The sequence below is a fragment of the Cibotium barometz genome, chromosome 32 (assembly GCF_041138505.1).
Source record: "Cibotium barometz isolate CiBa-2024 chromosome 32, ASM4113850v1, whole genome shotgun sequence".
Classification (NCBI taxonomy): Eukaryota; Viridiplantae; Streptophyta; class Polypodiopsida; order Cyatheales; family Cibotiaceae; genus Cibotium; species Cibotium barometz.
The window spans coordinates 42,434,912-42,451,899 of record NC_141077.1 but is presented as its reverse complement, the minus strand read 5'-3'; the positions used below and the strand labels follow the sequence as shown (position 1 = coordinate 42,451,899).

General features: G+C 46.5%; 1 protein-coding gene across 1 annotated transcript in view; it reads left to right on the top strand.

The window, feature by feature from the left end:
• Positions 1-16,988, top strand: part of LOC147620214 (uncharacterized) — a 57,074-nt gene that overhangs the window by 9,302 nt on the left and 30,784 nt on the right. The window contains exons 6-10 of the mRNA XM_086772602.1: positions 6,989-7,098; positions 7,666-7,884; positions 8,049-8,187; positions 9,955-10,052; positions 10,171-10,470. Of these exons, the coding sequence (XP_086628728.1) occupies positions 6,989-7,098; positions 7,666-7,884; positions 8,049-8,187; positions 9,955-10,052; positions 10,171-10,470 (866 nt within the window). The remainder of the gene's footprint in view (positions 1-6,988; positions 7,099-7,665; positions 7,885-8,048; positions 8,188-9,954; positions 10,053-10,170; positions 10,471-16,988) is intronic.

Here is a 16,988-nt window from a genome sequence, read left to right as displayed (position 1 = left end):
AAAAGCATTGTACTTGGTGTATCAAATATCAATCAATCTATCATTGTGTTGTGCAATCATCTCTCTCTAGAGCATTGAGTTTCTCTCTTCTCTCTCTCTCTTAGTGCCTGTACACTATCACCACGGAGTCCTTCAAGCCACCATAGCTACCTGCACTCTAGGGAACCCTAACCCTAGCCTTGGGATCCTACAGTCGTTAGGGCAAGTCGGTAGGCAGACCACCAACATTGTGGTCCGCATCATGAGTTCTGACACACTCTCCTTGGTAGTAGTGGTAGTTTCCCTAGCTCCTGGAGAAGGCGGTCCTCGTAGTAGTTACGAGGTCGCAAGGTGTGGAGGAGGAAGTTGTTCCTCAGGGTGGCCCAGTCCACAAACTAGTCGGTTGGGAACTTGGGAACTGACTGAACCATTTGTCTAGAGAGCCTTCCATAGTGGATGGAAAAAGTACCAGGAAGGCATCCTTCTGGTCAAGACCCCACAGATTTTGCACATGGAAATGAATTGCCACATGTGGTCATCTACATCTTCTTGAAGGTGGGAAGCTTGACATTGTGCAACACTATGGAAAGGGTTCCTAGCCAAGAGGGTTGGCTGGGCCACCAGCATTGTTATGAAAGGTGGGGTTACCTAGGTTGGCCACCATATAGGGAAGGGTGAAGGAGTACGTGATTGAACCTCTTCCAGCTATAGCAACGTCTTGAGAGAGGACTCTTGGCTGGACTGACTGGGCTAGCACGAGAGCATGTATTGGGAATACAGAGGACACAGAGACAAGAGGTGAGCTAACAGGACTCCATGTTTCGGGTGTCCCATTGGACATGCCAAATTTTAGTGTGCTTGTAGCAGGGTTGGTTGTTCGTCACACTAAAGTGGTGGTTTTCCATAGGACTATATGTTTAGAGTCCTTAACGCTCAACGACACAATGTACACTTAAAATAGACTAAAAAGGACTAGAATGTAAGATAAGCACAATGACAAGAATACTGTAAACATTACTTGAATTACTCCTCAGAAACTCTTACATGCCCTTTACTATACCATGCATTCCTAGCATTGGACACAGTGAGTTGGACAACACACGTGCTCGAGTAACGCAGTGACTACAGGACTCAATGAACAAGACTATATGATTCCAAGGATAAGTTGAGGAATCATTAATGGTTCCTGCGGAGTCGGTGGTATCGTCTAGACTAGATGATCCCAAGGATGAGTTGAGGAATCATTTTAATGGTTCCTGTGGAGTTGGTGGAGTCGGATGCCCATCAAGGCGTCAATGTAGTGCAATGCCTTCAATGTTGGTGTGTTATCCTCTCAGATTATGATTATGGGAGGGTTGACCATTGATGTGTCTAGAATGGGATCCTGGTGAGTGGTAGTGGCAGGATCCCTTCGCTCTCGAGGATGCCCTTGCCCGACATCTTTTTCTTTGAGTACATTGCTTGTATAGGCCGCAGGACTCAGATGCTAGAGGTTCACAGTACGCTGGCAGCAGTAGCAACAAAACACTCACAGACACAAGGCATTCCCACACACTTCCTCCTTGATTTTTGGAAGCGGCTGTGGGGCAACTTCTGCCCAGAGAAGTTTACTCTTTTGGTGTGGCAGATAGCACACAGGAGCTTGGCAGTAGGCAATGGCAGCTGCTGCAGCTCGGTTGGCTCTCTGTTCTAGCTGTGGACACCATTTGGAGACACATCAGCATTGCCTTTGGGATTGTCCCAAGGCAAAACAGGTTTGCTTGTGGATCCTCCACATTTTTACCCTGGACCAAGTACCAGTCTGCACCATCACGTGGGGGGTGAAAGAGTGCACGGAGTGGAAGCAATAGAGCGCTAGAGTGTGCTGAATAGAGAGTGCTGAATAGAGAGTGCAAGAGAGAGAGATATGGAGAAAATATGCTGAATATATTGAAGCAATACAGTCCCAAGCAAGAGACACAAGGAGTCTCATAAGTGAGGGAGCAAAAGATATACAAGACAAGATAAAAAAGTAAGAGGCCAGTCCACCTATTTATAGGTGGGGAGAGCTGGCCGACTGGCAAAAAACCATAGAGGCTGGGAAAAATTCCAGAAAAATATGTAAAATAGGGGTGGCCAGCCCACAATCAAGGGCCATGCAAAAGGGACCAAAAGGACACCAGAAATGGGCAGAAACTGGGGATAAATGTGCTAACATCCCCTCTCGGCACCAGATGCTGAATAAACTCCGAGAAGCCGAAGATGAGGAGCCAAGGAAGCTTGAGAAACCAGTTTGGTGAACAAATCTACAACATTTTTGTTGAAGGACAATACTCCAAACACAAATCTCCAGCAAGAACCTGTTCACGAACATAGTGATATTGTATCTCAATGTGTATTGTACGAGCATGAAACATAGGGTTCTTGGCAATGGTGATGCAACTCTAATTGTCACACCAAAGAAGAGTAGATCCGGTAGGAGGACAACCAAGATCCTCCAATAATCTCCACAACCAAATCGCCTCACATGCAGCATAACAAACCGCACGATACTCTGCCTCTGTAGAGAAAGCGTCACAGTAGGTTGCTTTTTATTGCTCAATGAAATGGCTCCAGACCTGAGTGTAAAAACACAACCAGTGGTCGAACGCTGAGTATCTGGATCTCCAGCCCAATCTGAATCAGACCATGCAACAAGAGTGCATCCTTGGCCATAGAAGATGCCAAAGTCCAGAGTGCCACGCAAGTTCCGAAGAACTTTGAGAGCACACCACTAATGCTGCTGACGGGGTTTGGATGAGAAAGAGCTCAATAAACTGATTGCGAATTGGGAGTCCAATCGGGAGTAGGTCAACCAAACCAAACAACCGACGAGAACCCGATACTGTCCTTGATCAATCCCTAGAGAAGCATCAAGTAGAGAGAGCTTGTCACTAGTATCCATAGGAGAAGCTACTGGTTTGCATCCAATCATCTGAAATCTGTCAAGAATCTCTCGTATGTGCTTCTGTTGAGAGAAGAAAATGTCCTTCGAGGTCTGCCAAATCTCAAAGCCAAGAAAATAATGCAGAAGGCCACGATCCGTCATCTCAAACTCTGTCTCCGAAGCATCCATGACTAAACGGATCCTCACAGAATAAGAACCTGTAAAGATGAGGTCATCAACATAGACCACAATGATAACAATCAACCCCTTCTCAAGGAGGATATAAAGGTTTGAATCTGTATGAGAACGGTGCATGCCAAGCTTTTGAAAGAACTCATCAATTCGTTGGTACCAAGCCCGCGGAGCCTGCTTCAGACCATATAAAGCCTTCTTCAGCTGGTACACCTGATCCTGTTTGCCTGAAACAACAAATCCCGGCGGCTGATCAACATAAACCTCTTGTGTAAGCTCTCCATTCAGGAAAGCCGACTTGATGTCCATTTGGAGAACAGGCCATCTATGATGACCTGCAAGAGCAAGAACAGTGCGAATGGTAGTCATCCGGGCCGTCGAAGCGAAGGTCTCATTGAAGTTGACTCTAGGGCGCTCAGCATAACCCTTGGCAACCAACCCCGCTTTGCACTTGTCCAAGCTGCCATCAGCTCAGAACTTCGATTTGAAGATCCAGCGCACACCAATCACCTTACGCTGCAGTGGCCTAGGCACCAAAATGCAAGCGCCATTCCGTTCAATAGCATCCAGCTCTGCCTGCATAGCACGAGGCCAAGGCTCATGTGAAAGAGTCTCGTCCATAGAAGTGGAATCAGAAGGACCATGAATGATAGAGGACATGAGAGCATAGTTAACAAACATGTTACCCTCATGAATTTGTTTCCTTGTAACTCTGGAAGATCGCTGGAGAGAACCAGGCAGAGGAGCAAAAGGAAGCTCACGTAACCCAGAATCACAACTGTCTGATAGTACCATCTAGGCACAGATCTGCTCGAACTCGTTGGAGGAGGAGTAGAGTCATCATCATCTGACTGAGAATCCACAGCTAGAGGTGTAATAGAAGCAGAGGGCAGAGGAGGAGGAGGAGGAGGAGGCAGAGACGGAGGTGGAGGAAGAAGAAGCTCACCACCCCCCTCTGAAGATGTAGGAGTCTCGTCGAACACCACATCACGGCTCACAACAACTTTGCTAGCCTGAGGATCATAAAGACGATATGCCTTGGACACAGTGCTGTACTTGAGAAAACTCATGTGCTGAGACTTCGAGTCTAACTTGGAGCGATGAGTGATCTCGCCTGACCTTGCAGTGAAGTCCTCGAACCAATCTCGATAAGGTGTCATGTGAGCAGTAGCCCCGCTATCCATAATCCACGACCGTGACTAAGAAGTCACAAGAGCAAGTATACGACGAGTACTTGCTAATAGAAGAATGCCATCATCCTTCTTGGTCTGAGACACCGCTGCAGAGGAAGAGTTGTTTACTACTTCGTCCTGCTTCTTCTTGTGACACTGGGGCGATTTATGACCCTTCTTGCCACAATAATGACACAGTACACTCAATGTCTTTGTTTTTTGAAGATTTGTTGTTGTCTTTATTCTTGTCGGTATCCTTGGAGTTCTTGTCAGAACCTCCTTTCCCTTTCTTTTGTTGATTCTTCCCTTTATCTCGGGCAGCCAAAGCTCCATCAGGGCCACCAGAGGTGCCAATCCGCTCCTCAAAGCGAGACTCAATCTACATAACGGAGGGGAGAACTTCCTCCCAAGTAATCGGAACAGGACGAGGAGAAGAAACAAGAGACTGAAAATATGCATCAAACCTCTTTGCTGTAAGCTTGGAGAGAAGCCGAATAGCCATGTCCTCTTTAGAGATGTCCTTGCCACAAACAGCAAGCTCGTTCCGATCTCTTAGAGATCCGCAAAAGCCTTCTAAACTTCATGTGCAGCATCTGCTATGTATGCACATGAGAGAGAACAGAATCCTGACAGTTTAACATCAGAAAGGAGAAAACGTGACAATCATTCGCCTACCAAATATCAATCTGTGCCTGAGTCACACCACCGGAAGTAAGGGTGGGAGGGGTGGCATTGGCTGGTGTAACAAGCCAATCCCAAAGATCCACGCCACGCAAGGCTGATTTCACCTTCACCTTCCATAAGGTGTAGTTGGAACCGTCCAACTTTGCAGACTCAAAGAACATATGAAGAGTAGTCGGAGAAGCCATCACAAAAGCTTGGGCTCAATCTCAGAAATATGCACAATCTCAAAAGAAGAAGTGTCCTCAACAGGTACCAAGGGTGCCACCAAAGCCCGAACCACCACAATCCCCCTTTGCACAAGGGAATGTCCACCGGAGAGGAAAACGCAGCCAAAGAGGGTCTGCTGTCTTAAAAAAACAGGCTGCCTAGATCCAAACTCCAAGTAGGAATGAAACGCTGATGAAAGAGTTACCTTCTGGCTGCAAGCGATGAAGCCAAACTGAAGGAGAACCAAGCAGCAGAAGCTGTCCAGAAAACGCAGCAAGAAGAAGGTTGCAAATCTGTGAAAAACGCAGAGGATAAGGGGCTGTAAATAGGGCTAAATCTGTGAAAAACGCAAAGGATAATGGGGCAGCAGATGGAATCGCTGAACCGGGAGCGATGATTCCATGAAAGAGTGCACAGAGCGGAAGCAATAGAGCACGAGAGTGTGCTGAATAGAGAGTGCAAGAGAGGGAGAGAGAGATGGAGCAACTATGCTGAATATACCGAAGCAATACAGTCCCAAGTAAGAGACACAAGCAGTCTCATAAGTGAGGGAGCAAAAGATATACAAGACAAGATAAAAAAGTGAGAGGCCAGCCCACCTAGGTAGAGCTGGCCGACTGGAGCTACATATGTTGGCCAACTGGGAAAAAACCATAGAGGCTGGGAAAAATCCCAGAAAAATATGTAAAATAGGGGTGGCCAGCCCACAATCAAGGGCCATGCAAAAGATACCAAAAGGACACCAGAAAGGCAGAAACTGGGGATGAATGCGCTAATAGGGGACAGCAGCATGGGCTTTTGAGACAGCACCGGCCCTAGCATATGAGGAGATAGGATAGGACCTCACCCTTCTTCTCTCCCATCATAGTATCATGACAGCTCCATTATCAGCAGCCCCTGTTGGGAGGAGGCCCACATGCCCTTGTCAAAGGTGGGAGATCATTAGCAGTATAGCAGCATGGCACATTTGGCATGCTCGCTACAGCAAGGCCATAGAGGGCACTACCACACCACCCACTAAGTCCATCAGGAGCATATGGACTTACATATACACACCCTTTGTGGCCAGGAGCTTCGAGGTGCTCTGAGCGTTTGCCGAAGTGCTGAGAGGCTTTGGAGGAGCAGTAGGGTCCGAGACAGCGAGGTTACTTCGCATTTTAGGCCACCTGTTTGGCTGTTCTCCCCTCCCCTCCATTGTATGAGATAGACTTGGCCAGCGAGAAAGAGCCCCTCTCTGTCCCTTGTTGTTTTTCCCGTCTTCCATGATTGAGACTGGGTTATGTGTTTAGCCACTTTGGCTGCAATTTTGGTAACTATTGGAAGGATCTTTTCTGGGAAAAAAATGGAGATTTCTTTGGGGCAAAGCCATCTGAATATGTAGTCTACGCTCTGCAACCTGTACTCTGGATCCCAATCACATGATAGTAATCCCATATGACATATCAGGCCCAGTCTCAAAACCAATGTCCCACAGTAGATGCTTCTGTTCTCCAAGTGTTGGGTCATTTTCTCATTTCCTCTTTTAATTTTGCAAACCTGCACCCACAGTATATTGACTTGCACTTAAATGTTGCACCTACGTGTGCCCAATTTGCCCCCAATCTGCACCTACGTGTGCTCAATTTGCTCCCAGTTTGCACTTGATTGTACTCCAACTTGGCTCAAACTATCCTGCATTGAGCCTTGGTCGTGTGCTTGTCCTCTCCTTTTTGTTCAGGTATGCTAATTTTCTGCCATTGTTCATGTGCTCCCAGTTTCTATGCTTAGTTATGTACTTTCATATTCACTAGTCTGATATTCTTTTTAAATTGTTGGACAGTTTACTAAATTATTATCCTATGTTGTGTAGTTTGGTTTTCTCTTGTGGAGATCATTGCTATTTGTACTCTCACAATTGTAGAGGCAGGAGTTTCAGCCGTGCCGGGTGTCATCTTGGTCTTCCTCTTGCAACCTCTGCCAGTAAGTATATACAATCTTCAAACCATGTACCATTTCACCTTCGAATTGTCTTGGTGATATATAATTTTTTGAAAATTAAAAGGAAAGGGTAACATGGTGGAGAGGAGGAAAAAGACAGAGGGACAGAGAGTCAGCTGATTATAGAAGCTTTGTACACCTTGTAATGGCTGCAAATGACTTCCGTGCCAGTTCACCTTCAAATTTTCTTGGTGATACATGAGTTTTTTAAAATCAAAAGAAAAAGGATAGGCTAAGGGGAACATGGATGGGAGCAGGAAAAAGAAAGAGGGAGAGAGAGTGTCAGCTAAATGATAGAAGCTCTGTAAACCCTGTAATAGCTACAAATGATTTCCACATCTGTACTTCAAGGGTTGCTTAAGGGAATTCTTACTGACGAATTTACAATTCAGCATATGTTTTAACCTTGAGCACCTCTTTGCTCATGAGATGCCATGCTCGAGGTTATAAACATTTGTCAAGATGTGGGCAGGCAGTTTTTGAAAGCATTTGTATCACTCCACAACTACTATAATTACAACCGATATTCTTGCTTATTATTTTCTTCAGGTGTGGATGGGGTGGGCTGTAGCACGCTTTCGAAGAAAGGCTATAAAATACACAGATTCACGTGTAACATTGTTAGGGGAGATTTTGTCAGGTATAAAGACAGTCAAGTACAATGGTTGGACTGCTCCATTTCTCAGATTCATTGCACAAATACGTGACAATGAACTCAAGTATATCAAAAGGGCTCTATACTTCAAGTCTTCAACATCGACTCTAAAGGTTAGAAGCAAAACCTAAAATGGAGGTCATGCTAGCTAATGAAGCCACACACCTACATAAACAATCTGTTATTCATTGTTTTCGCCCCTCAGCAGAATATCCCCTTTCTTTTTATACCTTAATGTGCATGTGTTGGATCTCTTCAATTGGAATCTCAACTGCAGGATGGAGTGGCTCCCTTGGCATCACTGATAGTTTTTGGGACTTATGTTGGAATACATGGAAAATTGTCAGCAAGCATGTCATTCACAGTTTTGGCACTGCTTAGTGTTCTTGTGCGGGTCTTCAACATCGCTCCTGCAGGTAAATGATACTTTTATTGTTGGTCTTTATCACCTAATCTGATTATTCAAAAGAGTCATCGGACAATTGATTCGATTCACAGCTAAGTTGGAACATGAACACTTGAATCTATATATTTTTTTTAATGGATCAGAAGACATACGTTCAATCTTTCATTGAGGCTCACTACATTATTCAACGAAGCAATCTAGCAGTAAATGGGGGTTCAGGCTGTCAACGAAGCAATCTAGCAGTAAATGGGGGTTCAGGCTGTCAAAGACAATCATTTGTCAAAATGCATCAGAAAATTGGGTTCCATTTTCCTCCAAGGTAAGGCATGCAATACAGCAAGCCATGCCACATGAACTCCTTCCAGAAGCTTGTGAAGAGTGCTGGTTTCAAGTGATATACCTCATGGCTAGAAGGACGTGGTTGGCATTCAAAGGAACATGGATGCTACTCCAATTTAGCATCTTGCGTCTGATAGTCTATAAAATATGTGCAAACTGCCATGCTGAGATACTCGATTATAAGGTACAACGAATGGATAAGGTCAGTGAGCTGGAGCTCCCGCTTCTCTCCTGTACACCTGCAGTCCCCCTTTGCATAGCCCCTTCCTTGCAACCCCCATTGCCTAGAGGCTAGCCCTCTGCACCTCCCCGCCCTCCTCCAGCCCTTCCGTCACTCTAGGCGGCACCCTCTTTGACCTGTGTGCAGCTCTTCAGCTGCCGCCCCTGCCCTTCCGCCAGTGCTCTAGTCCGCCCTTTTGCCCAACTCGCCTCTATGCCACACCCCGATCCTCTCTATCCCCCCTCACACATACACACACGACTTGCTTGAGGCCCAAGATCCTCCTGTAGTTGCTGTTTTCACTGCCCATAGGGGTTGCAGCCGAGGAAGCACCTTATGGGGTTGTGAACCCAAGACCTCCTGGTCCTAAACAGACACCTTCACCACTCAGGCTATCACCTCATTGGCTAGCCCTCCCTGTTCCGTTACTGAGGTGCGCAAAGTACCGAATAAACTAGGGCACTATTTTTAAATTGATGACACGAATGCAACCTTGCCCGTAGTTTATAAAGTAAGGGAATGCCAAGCCATCTTGGATGGCGGTGCTGGAGTTAGCAATGTTGGGACCAATGGGGTCGACCATCCTTGAGAAAACCCACTTTGGAGGTGAAATTGGTAGAGGGAACAACCACAAAACACTCGGGTATTGTCCAAGACCTCAAAACTAAAGCAAACTTTTGTGGTAATGAAATTTAGCAAAGATCTGGTGTGCATGATATCAGCTTAGGGTTTCCCTACATGCGTGAGTGTCAGCTCATTCTCTCGGTTGATTCAGGATTGGGGCATTGATCACATCTGCATTAGAATTGTCCAATGTGGGCTACCTAAGAAACAGCATTGTTGCAATGCAATTTTACCCTGCACACCACCACGCACACTGATAGTATTGTGGCACCTGATTTGTGCTCCTTGTTGCGCAAGGCTCGGCCCTGCTAGAAATGCAAAACTGTTGGTCTTAGAGTATAATTTCTCCTCTGATATTATGTGATTCTCAGTGAGACTTTCAAAACAGTAATAGTGAGATCTTAATCTAAATACTGACAGGGCATCTGCAGACTTGTATAAGTGTACCCATTCGTATGACTTGACTATGTCATCAATTGTTTTTAAGGTTTATAGACGCTTAGGTTCATTCTTAATTTAATGACCTTTTGCCTTTTGCTAAAAACATAAACAATTATGGATTTTAAGAAGATGCAAATGTGGTTTGGCTTTTAGGGGTGCAATATGCAGGGGAGGCACGTGTAGCAGTTGAAAGGATACAAAGATTGTTGAACATTCCCAATAGCTCCAGAAGGGAAGACGGACTAGAGAAGGTACTAGTCTTTTTCTTTCGCACAATGAGTGATATATTTGCAACTTATTTTCACATGCATGCAAGTATTGGAGGTAAGAGATTCCTTTGAAAGCTGATGTTGAATCCTCTGTTTTCAGATTTCTTCAACATCTATTGAAGAGTCTGTTTTTGTAAAGGATGGATGGTTTTCTTGGGTGATCCCTGAAGAAAATGCGCATTGTCCCTTAACTCATCCAAAGATTTCTAAACAAGGTAGCAAGAAATCAAAAATCCAAGTAGAGACAGCTTTCGAATTGGTTCAAGGATTATCACCCAACAAAGAAGCAGTTTTAAAAGATATAAACATAACTATCAAGAAAGGGAAGTTAGTAGGTATCATGGGACATGTTGGCAGTGGCAAGAGTTCTTTCCTCCTATCACTTTTGGGAGAGACACAGGTACCAAGCGATAAATCAAATACCTGTCTATTTATTTTGTTGTACTATTATATTTCGTGATTACTGTAATGTATTATCAGTAATTTAGCACTCACACTTCACTACTACAGCATGTAAGAAATTTCCTAAGATGCTGAGATAAATGAGTTAATATTTTATTGCAATTGAAGACTTGTAAGGACACATCTACCCATGTCTTACAATCCGTACCATCATCAAATTCCAAGAAAAATTCTTGTCCTTTACAATTATTGGAGCATTAAGTACAATCATTGCTCAATAATTGCTCACGAACCCTCTCATAGACACAAAGCTCCATGCCTTAAAAAAAGGTTCAAAAAATAAAAAAAACTCAAACTCAAAGAAAACATTTATTTTCTATAACTTGGGCGGAACACACGTGTTTGAATTCATTTAGACCTACTCTAGGAAATGCTAGAGACCGATTCACCTGAGGGAAATCCTTTGATGCGAACTCGTCTCCGATTCAATGGATCATCGAAAATGATATCCAGGCGATTGTTGTATATCAAATCATACCTCAAACCCACACAGCCTGCTGTCCCATCAACACTCAAACAGAGCGCTTCCATGTTAAGAAGGCAAGACTTTTTCCAAGCGAGGAGATTTGGGAAGAAATGAGCTAAATAAACATGGATGTGGTGGGGGGTGGAACCACGGAACCTTGGAAATGGGAGGTGCCACGGTCCTCCAAGCCCAGATTCACCAACACACTCAATGAATAGCGCCATAAACTAGTGAAAAGGGCATTGAACCGCCTTATCTTTGGGCGAAGCTCCAGTGAAGGAGCAGCACCATAACCATCAATGTTCACTCCATCCAAAAGTGCTCAAGCCATGTCGGACGTCACTTTGTTTCAAACTTTTGCTGGCGACCCCAAAGCTGGCCATGGCCAAGTAGCCCAACAACCACCTTTGTAGCAATCGGGATATGTCTCTTTTATATGGCACCATTAGAGACAAGCAATCCACAATCCGGGTCGCAAGCACACATAGTGCAAGCAGGAGTACCACCTCCTAAAGGAGCCTGTTATGGAAGCGTCTTCACCACGGAACCAAGTTCTAGTTTCTCTCTGTTTGCACGAAAAACAGGGAATGGAAGGAAAGATAAAGAACCAATTAACACGGGCTACTTCAAACCCAGGTGTTCCACAAGGGCAATGTGTCCTCTGCCACCGTAAGCCTGCAGCCTCAGAGCTAGGCCGGTGTAGGATTAGTGCCATTGGAAACCGCACTTCCACCGCCACATGAATGTGCAAAAGAAACGCTAAGGATGGTGTTTGAATTGGGAAGGGGGGTTGCTACGAATATAGCACCTAGAGGCCCAGATTTGGGCAAGACCAAGTCAATCCACATCTCAAGGATGATGAGCAAATTCATAGTGGTTGCGTACTTTAAGTACAGTGCGGTACGGTTTGGTATGCGTAAAGTACACATCAGGATAAGTACTTTAAGTACTTTCATTTTTTTAAACCATTCATAATTTAGCAACACTGGTACATAGAATTGTGCAAAAAACAATTGAAATTCAAACATCTTTGCTCTATTATAAATGTCAAATGAGCTGCGAGCATTCAACATGACGCCCGCGGGCAAACGGGCTTCCAGTGTCCTTTTTTCGTCGCCATTGGGACCTCATGGAAGGTGGCCTTCGTGCTGCCTTCAATGAGATTATGATCATAGGTGCCATGCCAGAGAGGCTCTCAGAGGGCTTGATTCACCTGATTCTCAAGGAGGGTGGTGACAGATTGGAGATCCGACAGTTGGAGACCCATCACTCCTCTAAGGACAGCGTATAAGATCTTGGCTAAGGCCATCAGCAGGAGACTACAACCCTTTCTCCCAGACTTGATCCACGACACTCAGACTGGCTTAGTTCAGGATAAGAGTATTTTGGACGTCTTCACCTTCTGGGAGGCGACAACTTCGGCCAGGATGCAGCAGTAAGACCTCATTGTGCTACTCTTAGACTTTGAGAAAGCTTATGATAGGGTGGATTGGAGCTTTCTGGAGGGCACTATGAGCGAGATGGGATTCCCCATGGAGTGGATCCGTGGAGTCTGAGGACTTTATTCAGCCTCACACAGCTAGGTTCTCATTCAAGGAGCCCGTGGTGATAGATTCCCCCTCTTCCGTTCGGTTAGACAGGGCTGTCCTTTGGCACCTTACCTCTTCCTATTCGTCGTTGAGGCCATGAGTAATTTCTTCTCCGCCCAGGAGACCGGGCTTCAGGGATTACGGCTTCCCCTCCGCATGCAGGAGCTGGACTCAGAGTTTGCAGATGACACAACAACTTTCCTTGCAGAAGCTGTGGGGAATCCTTAGAGATTTGCTGAGGCAATCGAGGTTTTCTGTTGCGCTTCAAGAGCACAGATCAACTAGCACAAGTTGTGTGGTTTTTGGGTAGGCTCAGCACGCGCTCCAACTTGGTGACCAGTTGAGAATTTTCAGTGGATCCCCAGGGGCACTCTAGCTCGATATCTTGGCTGCTAGGTTGGCATTGATCTCTCTCCCGAGCAACAGCTCGCCCCGCTTCTTCTGAGTATTCGGAAGAAGCTTTTATATTGGAGCTTGACGAGGCTTTCCCTAGCAGGCAGAGTGGTGGTGGTGAACCAGGTACTGCTAGCCACCATGTGGTACATCACTTCGTGATGGGCCTTTCCTTGGGCATGTGTTGGCGAGGTTCAGCAATTGATCCGGAACTTCATATGGGCCGGTAGTGATGGGAGGCCAGCCAGGGTGTAACATGCGGAAGCTCTGGGAGTCTTCTTTCAGCCCTAAACACTCTTGGAAACCTTCTGATGCAAAAACGCAGGTAGAGAGAGAGTAGAGAGAGAGAGAGAGAGAAGTGCTGGAAATTCAGTATAATCTATGGTACAAAAAGGGTACATGTTTGCAACCATGGGCTGCCTTCATAAAAAGGTGGTTAACACCAAAATCTGTCCCCTGTGGGACCTCTAAGGATCCAAACCCCTAGTGGGATTGAATGGCTACAATGTGGAGCACTTGGCCCTATTTATATGGGTCTTTGGACACTTTTTATGCTGGCCGACTGCTGGTCGCGGCCAGTTCCATGTCCATACCAACTATTCAGAGCTGCCCGACTGGATATACTACTTGTTTATGATGCGCCTGATGCTGCCCATGTCCTCTGATTCAGCCGACTGGTTCTGTGAGTAGCCGACAGCATCCCTTTGGTTCTTCTCCAAGCCTTGCTTCAGTCTACACTGCAGAGGTGCTATGTGCTGTGTGCTCCATCATCCTGGTTCTTCTACTAGGTTCATACTCTTTATCTGGTTGCCTATTCTGGATCTAGCCCTGAGAATGTCCATGGCATCTATGATGCACATGACATCCCCCTCTGCTAAACTTGATGATGGGAATCCAACCTGGTCTTGGATGACTGTCATCATCCCAATCCTGTCCCGAAATCCCTCTGTCATCATCCATCCCTGGCAAACCCTTTTCTCTGAAAATCCGGGCTGTTCTTCAAACCACTCTGTCTCTGATGAAGATCGACTGATTCAGCGTTTAGCTTTGCTGAGCTTGATGCTCTGATACCAATGTAACATGCGGAAGGTCTTAGAGTCTTCTTTCAGCCCTAAACACTCTTGGAAACCTTCTGATGCAAAAACGCACCATCTGATGCAAAAACGCAGGTAGAGAGAGAGTAGAGAGAGAGAGAGAGAAGTGCTGGAAATTCAGTATAATCCATGGTACAAAAAGGGTACATGTCTGCAACCATGGGCTGCCTTCATAAAAAGGTGGTTAACACCAAAATCTGTCCCCTGTGGGACCTCTAAGGATCCAAACCCCTAGTGGGATTGAATGGCTACAATGTGGAGCACTTGGCCCTATTTATATGGGTCTTTGGACACTTTTTATGCTGGTCGACTGCTGGTCGCGGCCAGTTCCATGTCCATACCAACTATTCAGAGCTGCCCGACTGGATATACTACTTGTTTATGATGCGCCTGATGCTGCCCATGTCCTCTGATTCAGCCGACTGGTTCTGTGAGTAGCCGACAGCATCCCTTTGGTTCTTCTCCGAGCCTTGCTTCAGTCTACACTGCAGAGGTGCTATGTGCTGTGTGCTCCATCATCCTGGTTCTTCTACTAGGTTCATACTCTTTATCTTGTTGCCTATTCTGGATCTAGCCCTGAGAATGTCCATGGCATCTATGATGCACATGACATCCCCCTCTGCTAAACTTGATGATGGGAATCCAACCTGGTCTTGGATGACTGTCATCATCCCAATCCTGTCCCGAAATCCCTCTGTCATCATCCATCCCTGGCAAACCCTTTTCTCTGAAAATCCGGGCTGTTCTTCAAACCACTCTGTCTCTGATGAAGATCTATGCATCTGGTCTTCCTCTAGTCCACAATCCATTCCTGCCCTGACTCTGAACACCGTCTTGGTCTTCATTCCTGGAACTGAGTCTGGCACTCTCACATCACCCTTGGAGGATCAACCTCCCTTGGGACCGTTACCTGAGAACCTATCTGGCTCACGGAACTGCCATCCCCATCTGGCACTGTGGAACACCACCAACAAACCTCCTGGGAGTTCTTCCCGATCTGTGTTCCCGCCTTGGGCTTCGAATCCGTGTACTTTTCCTGTACCTTGGACCTATACATCATCATCTGGGACTGATTCAGCGTTTAGCTTTGCTGAGCTTGATGCTCTGATACCAATGTAACATGCGGAAGGTCTGGGAGTCTTCTTTCAGCCCTAAACACTCTTGGAAACCTTCTCATGCAAAAACGCACCATCTGATGCAAAAACGCAGGTAGAGAGAGAGTAGAGAGAGAGAGAGAGAGAAGTGCTGGAAATTCAGTATAATCTATGGTACAAAAAGGGTACATGTCTGCAGCCATGGGCTGCCTTCATAAAAAGGTGGTTAACACCAAAATCTGTCCCCTATGGGACCTCTAAGGATCCAAACCCCTAGTGGGATTGAATGGCTACAATGTGGAGCACTTGGCCCTATTTATATGGGTCTTTGGACACTTTTTATGCTGGCCGACTGCTGGTCGGCCAGTTCCATGTCCATACCAACTATTCAGAGCTGCCCGACTGGATATACTACTTGTTTATGATGCGCCTGATGCTGCCCACGTCCTCTGATTCAGCCGACTGGTTCTGTGAGCAGCCGACAGCATCCCTTTGGTTCTTCTCCAAGCCTTACTTCAGTCTACACTGCAGAGGTGCTATATGCTCTGTGCTCCATCATCCTGGTTCTTCTACTGGGTTCATACTCTTTATCTGGTTGCCTATTTTGGATCTAGCCCTAAGAATGTCCATGGCATCTATGATGCACATGACACAGGGCCAAGGTGGCATGGCGAGTAATCATTCAGCCACGTAGCAGAGGGGGGCTTGGCCTCATTGATCGAGCTATTTGGAGCCATGCCTTGTTGGGCAAGTTGATTGTCAGAGGACTCCTTCTTGGTGGTGAGCCCTGGAAGGATTTCTTATTGGCCCGGATTTCAGCCCACACACCGATTCTTGGGGGCCCGTGGCCGCAGAGTACCCGATGGATCTGCACAGAGATGAGAGCCCGTGGTTTTAGCCCAGCTTTTGAGGACAGTTTTGCAGCCAGTTTACTTGGGGCTTAGGATCATCTCAGGCCAGCCCTCAGACAGATAGTTCTAGTTTCCTCAGAGGAGCGGCTCCGGCAACCTTTGGTCTGGAACCCCTTGATCCGTTTACCCAATGGCCACATGTTGGGGGCCCGGCCGCATGTATCTTGGGGAGCCTTGAGCACGGTACAAGCAAGGTCTCTTGGAGACTGGATTGCACATGGACAGTTACCCCTGGAGGAGCAGGAGAGAGGCCTGACAAGGATCCGGGGTCGAGATAGGCTCAACATCGACATTGACTCAGCTATCCCTCAAAAGTGCCTGATGCCTATTCTAGACCCAACCCCCCCAGTGTGGTTAGGAGTGTTTACCAGACATGACATCCTTGTGGCGGTCCTTGGAGTAGATGAGGGTAGTGGTCTGCTTACTTTCTCTATTGGATCTCAAGGTAGACTAGAGAGATCAGAGCTTCCCTTGGAGGATTGAAGAGGGTGAGGGTGATCGGTTTTCGGGCACGGGCATGGCACATAGATCCAACACCGGCCAAGGTGGCTAGGGAGAGATTATGGCAGCTATGGATTTGGGAGTGCTGACCTCTCACGCGATTGCAGTAGGACCCAGGAGAGTGGACTTGTCATGATCCTGTGGATTGGGAGGAGACTCTGGACGCCCCCTTCTTTGCATATACAGCACGGCTAGGCCGTAGGATTCAGATGCCTGAGATAGGCAGCAACAGTGCATTGGCAGTCATCACAGGGCCTATGACAGCACTTCCTTTCTGATTTCTAGAAGAGGCTGTGGGACAGCTTTTGGCCTAGAAAGATCACAGTTCTTTCTTTGGTTGATGGCACACAGGAGTTTGGCGGTCGTTGCCTGCGGTGCAGCCACCATCAGGAGTCTCAAATGACATTG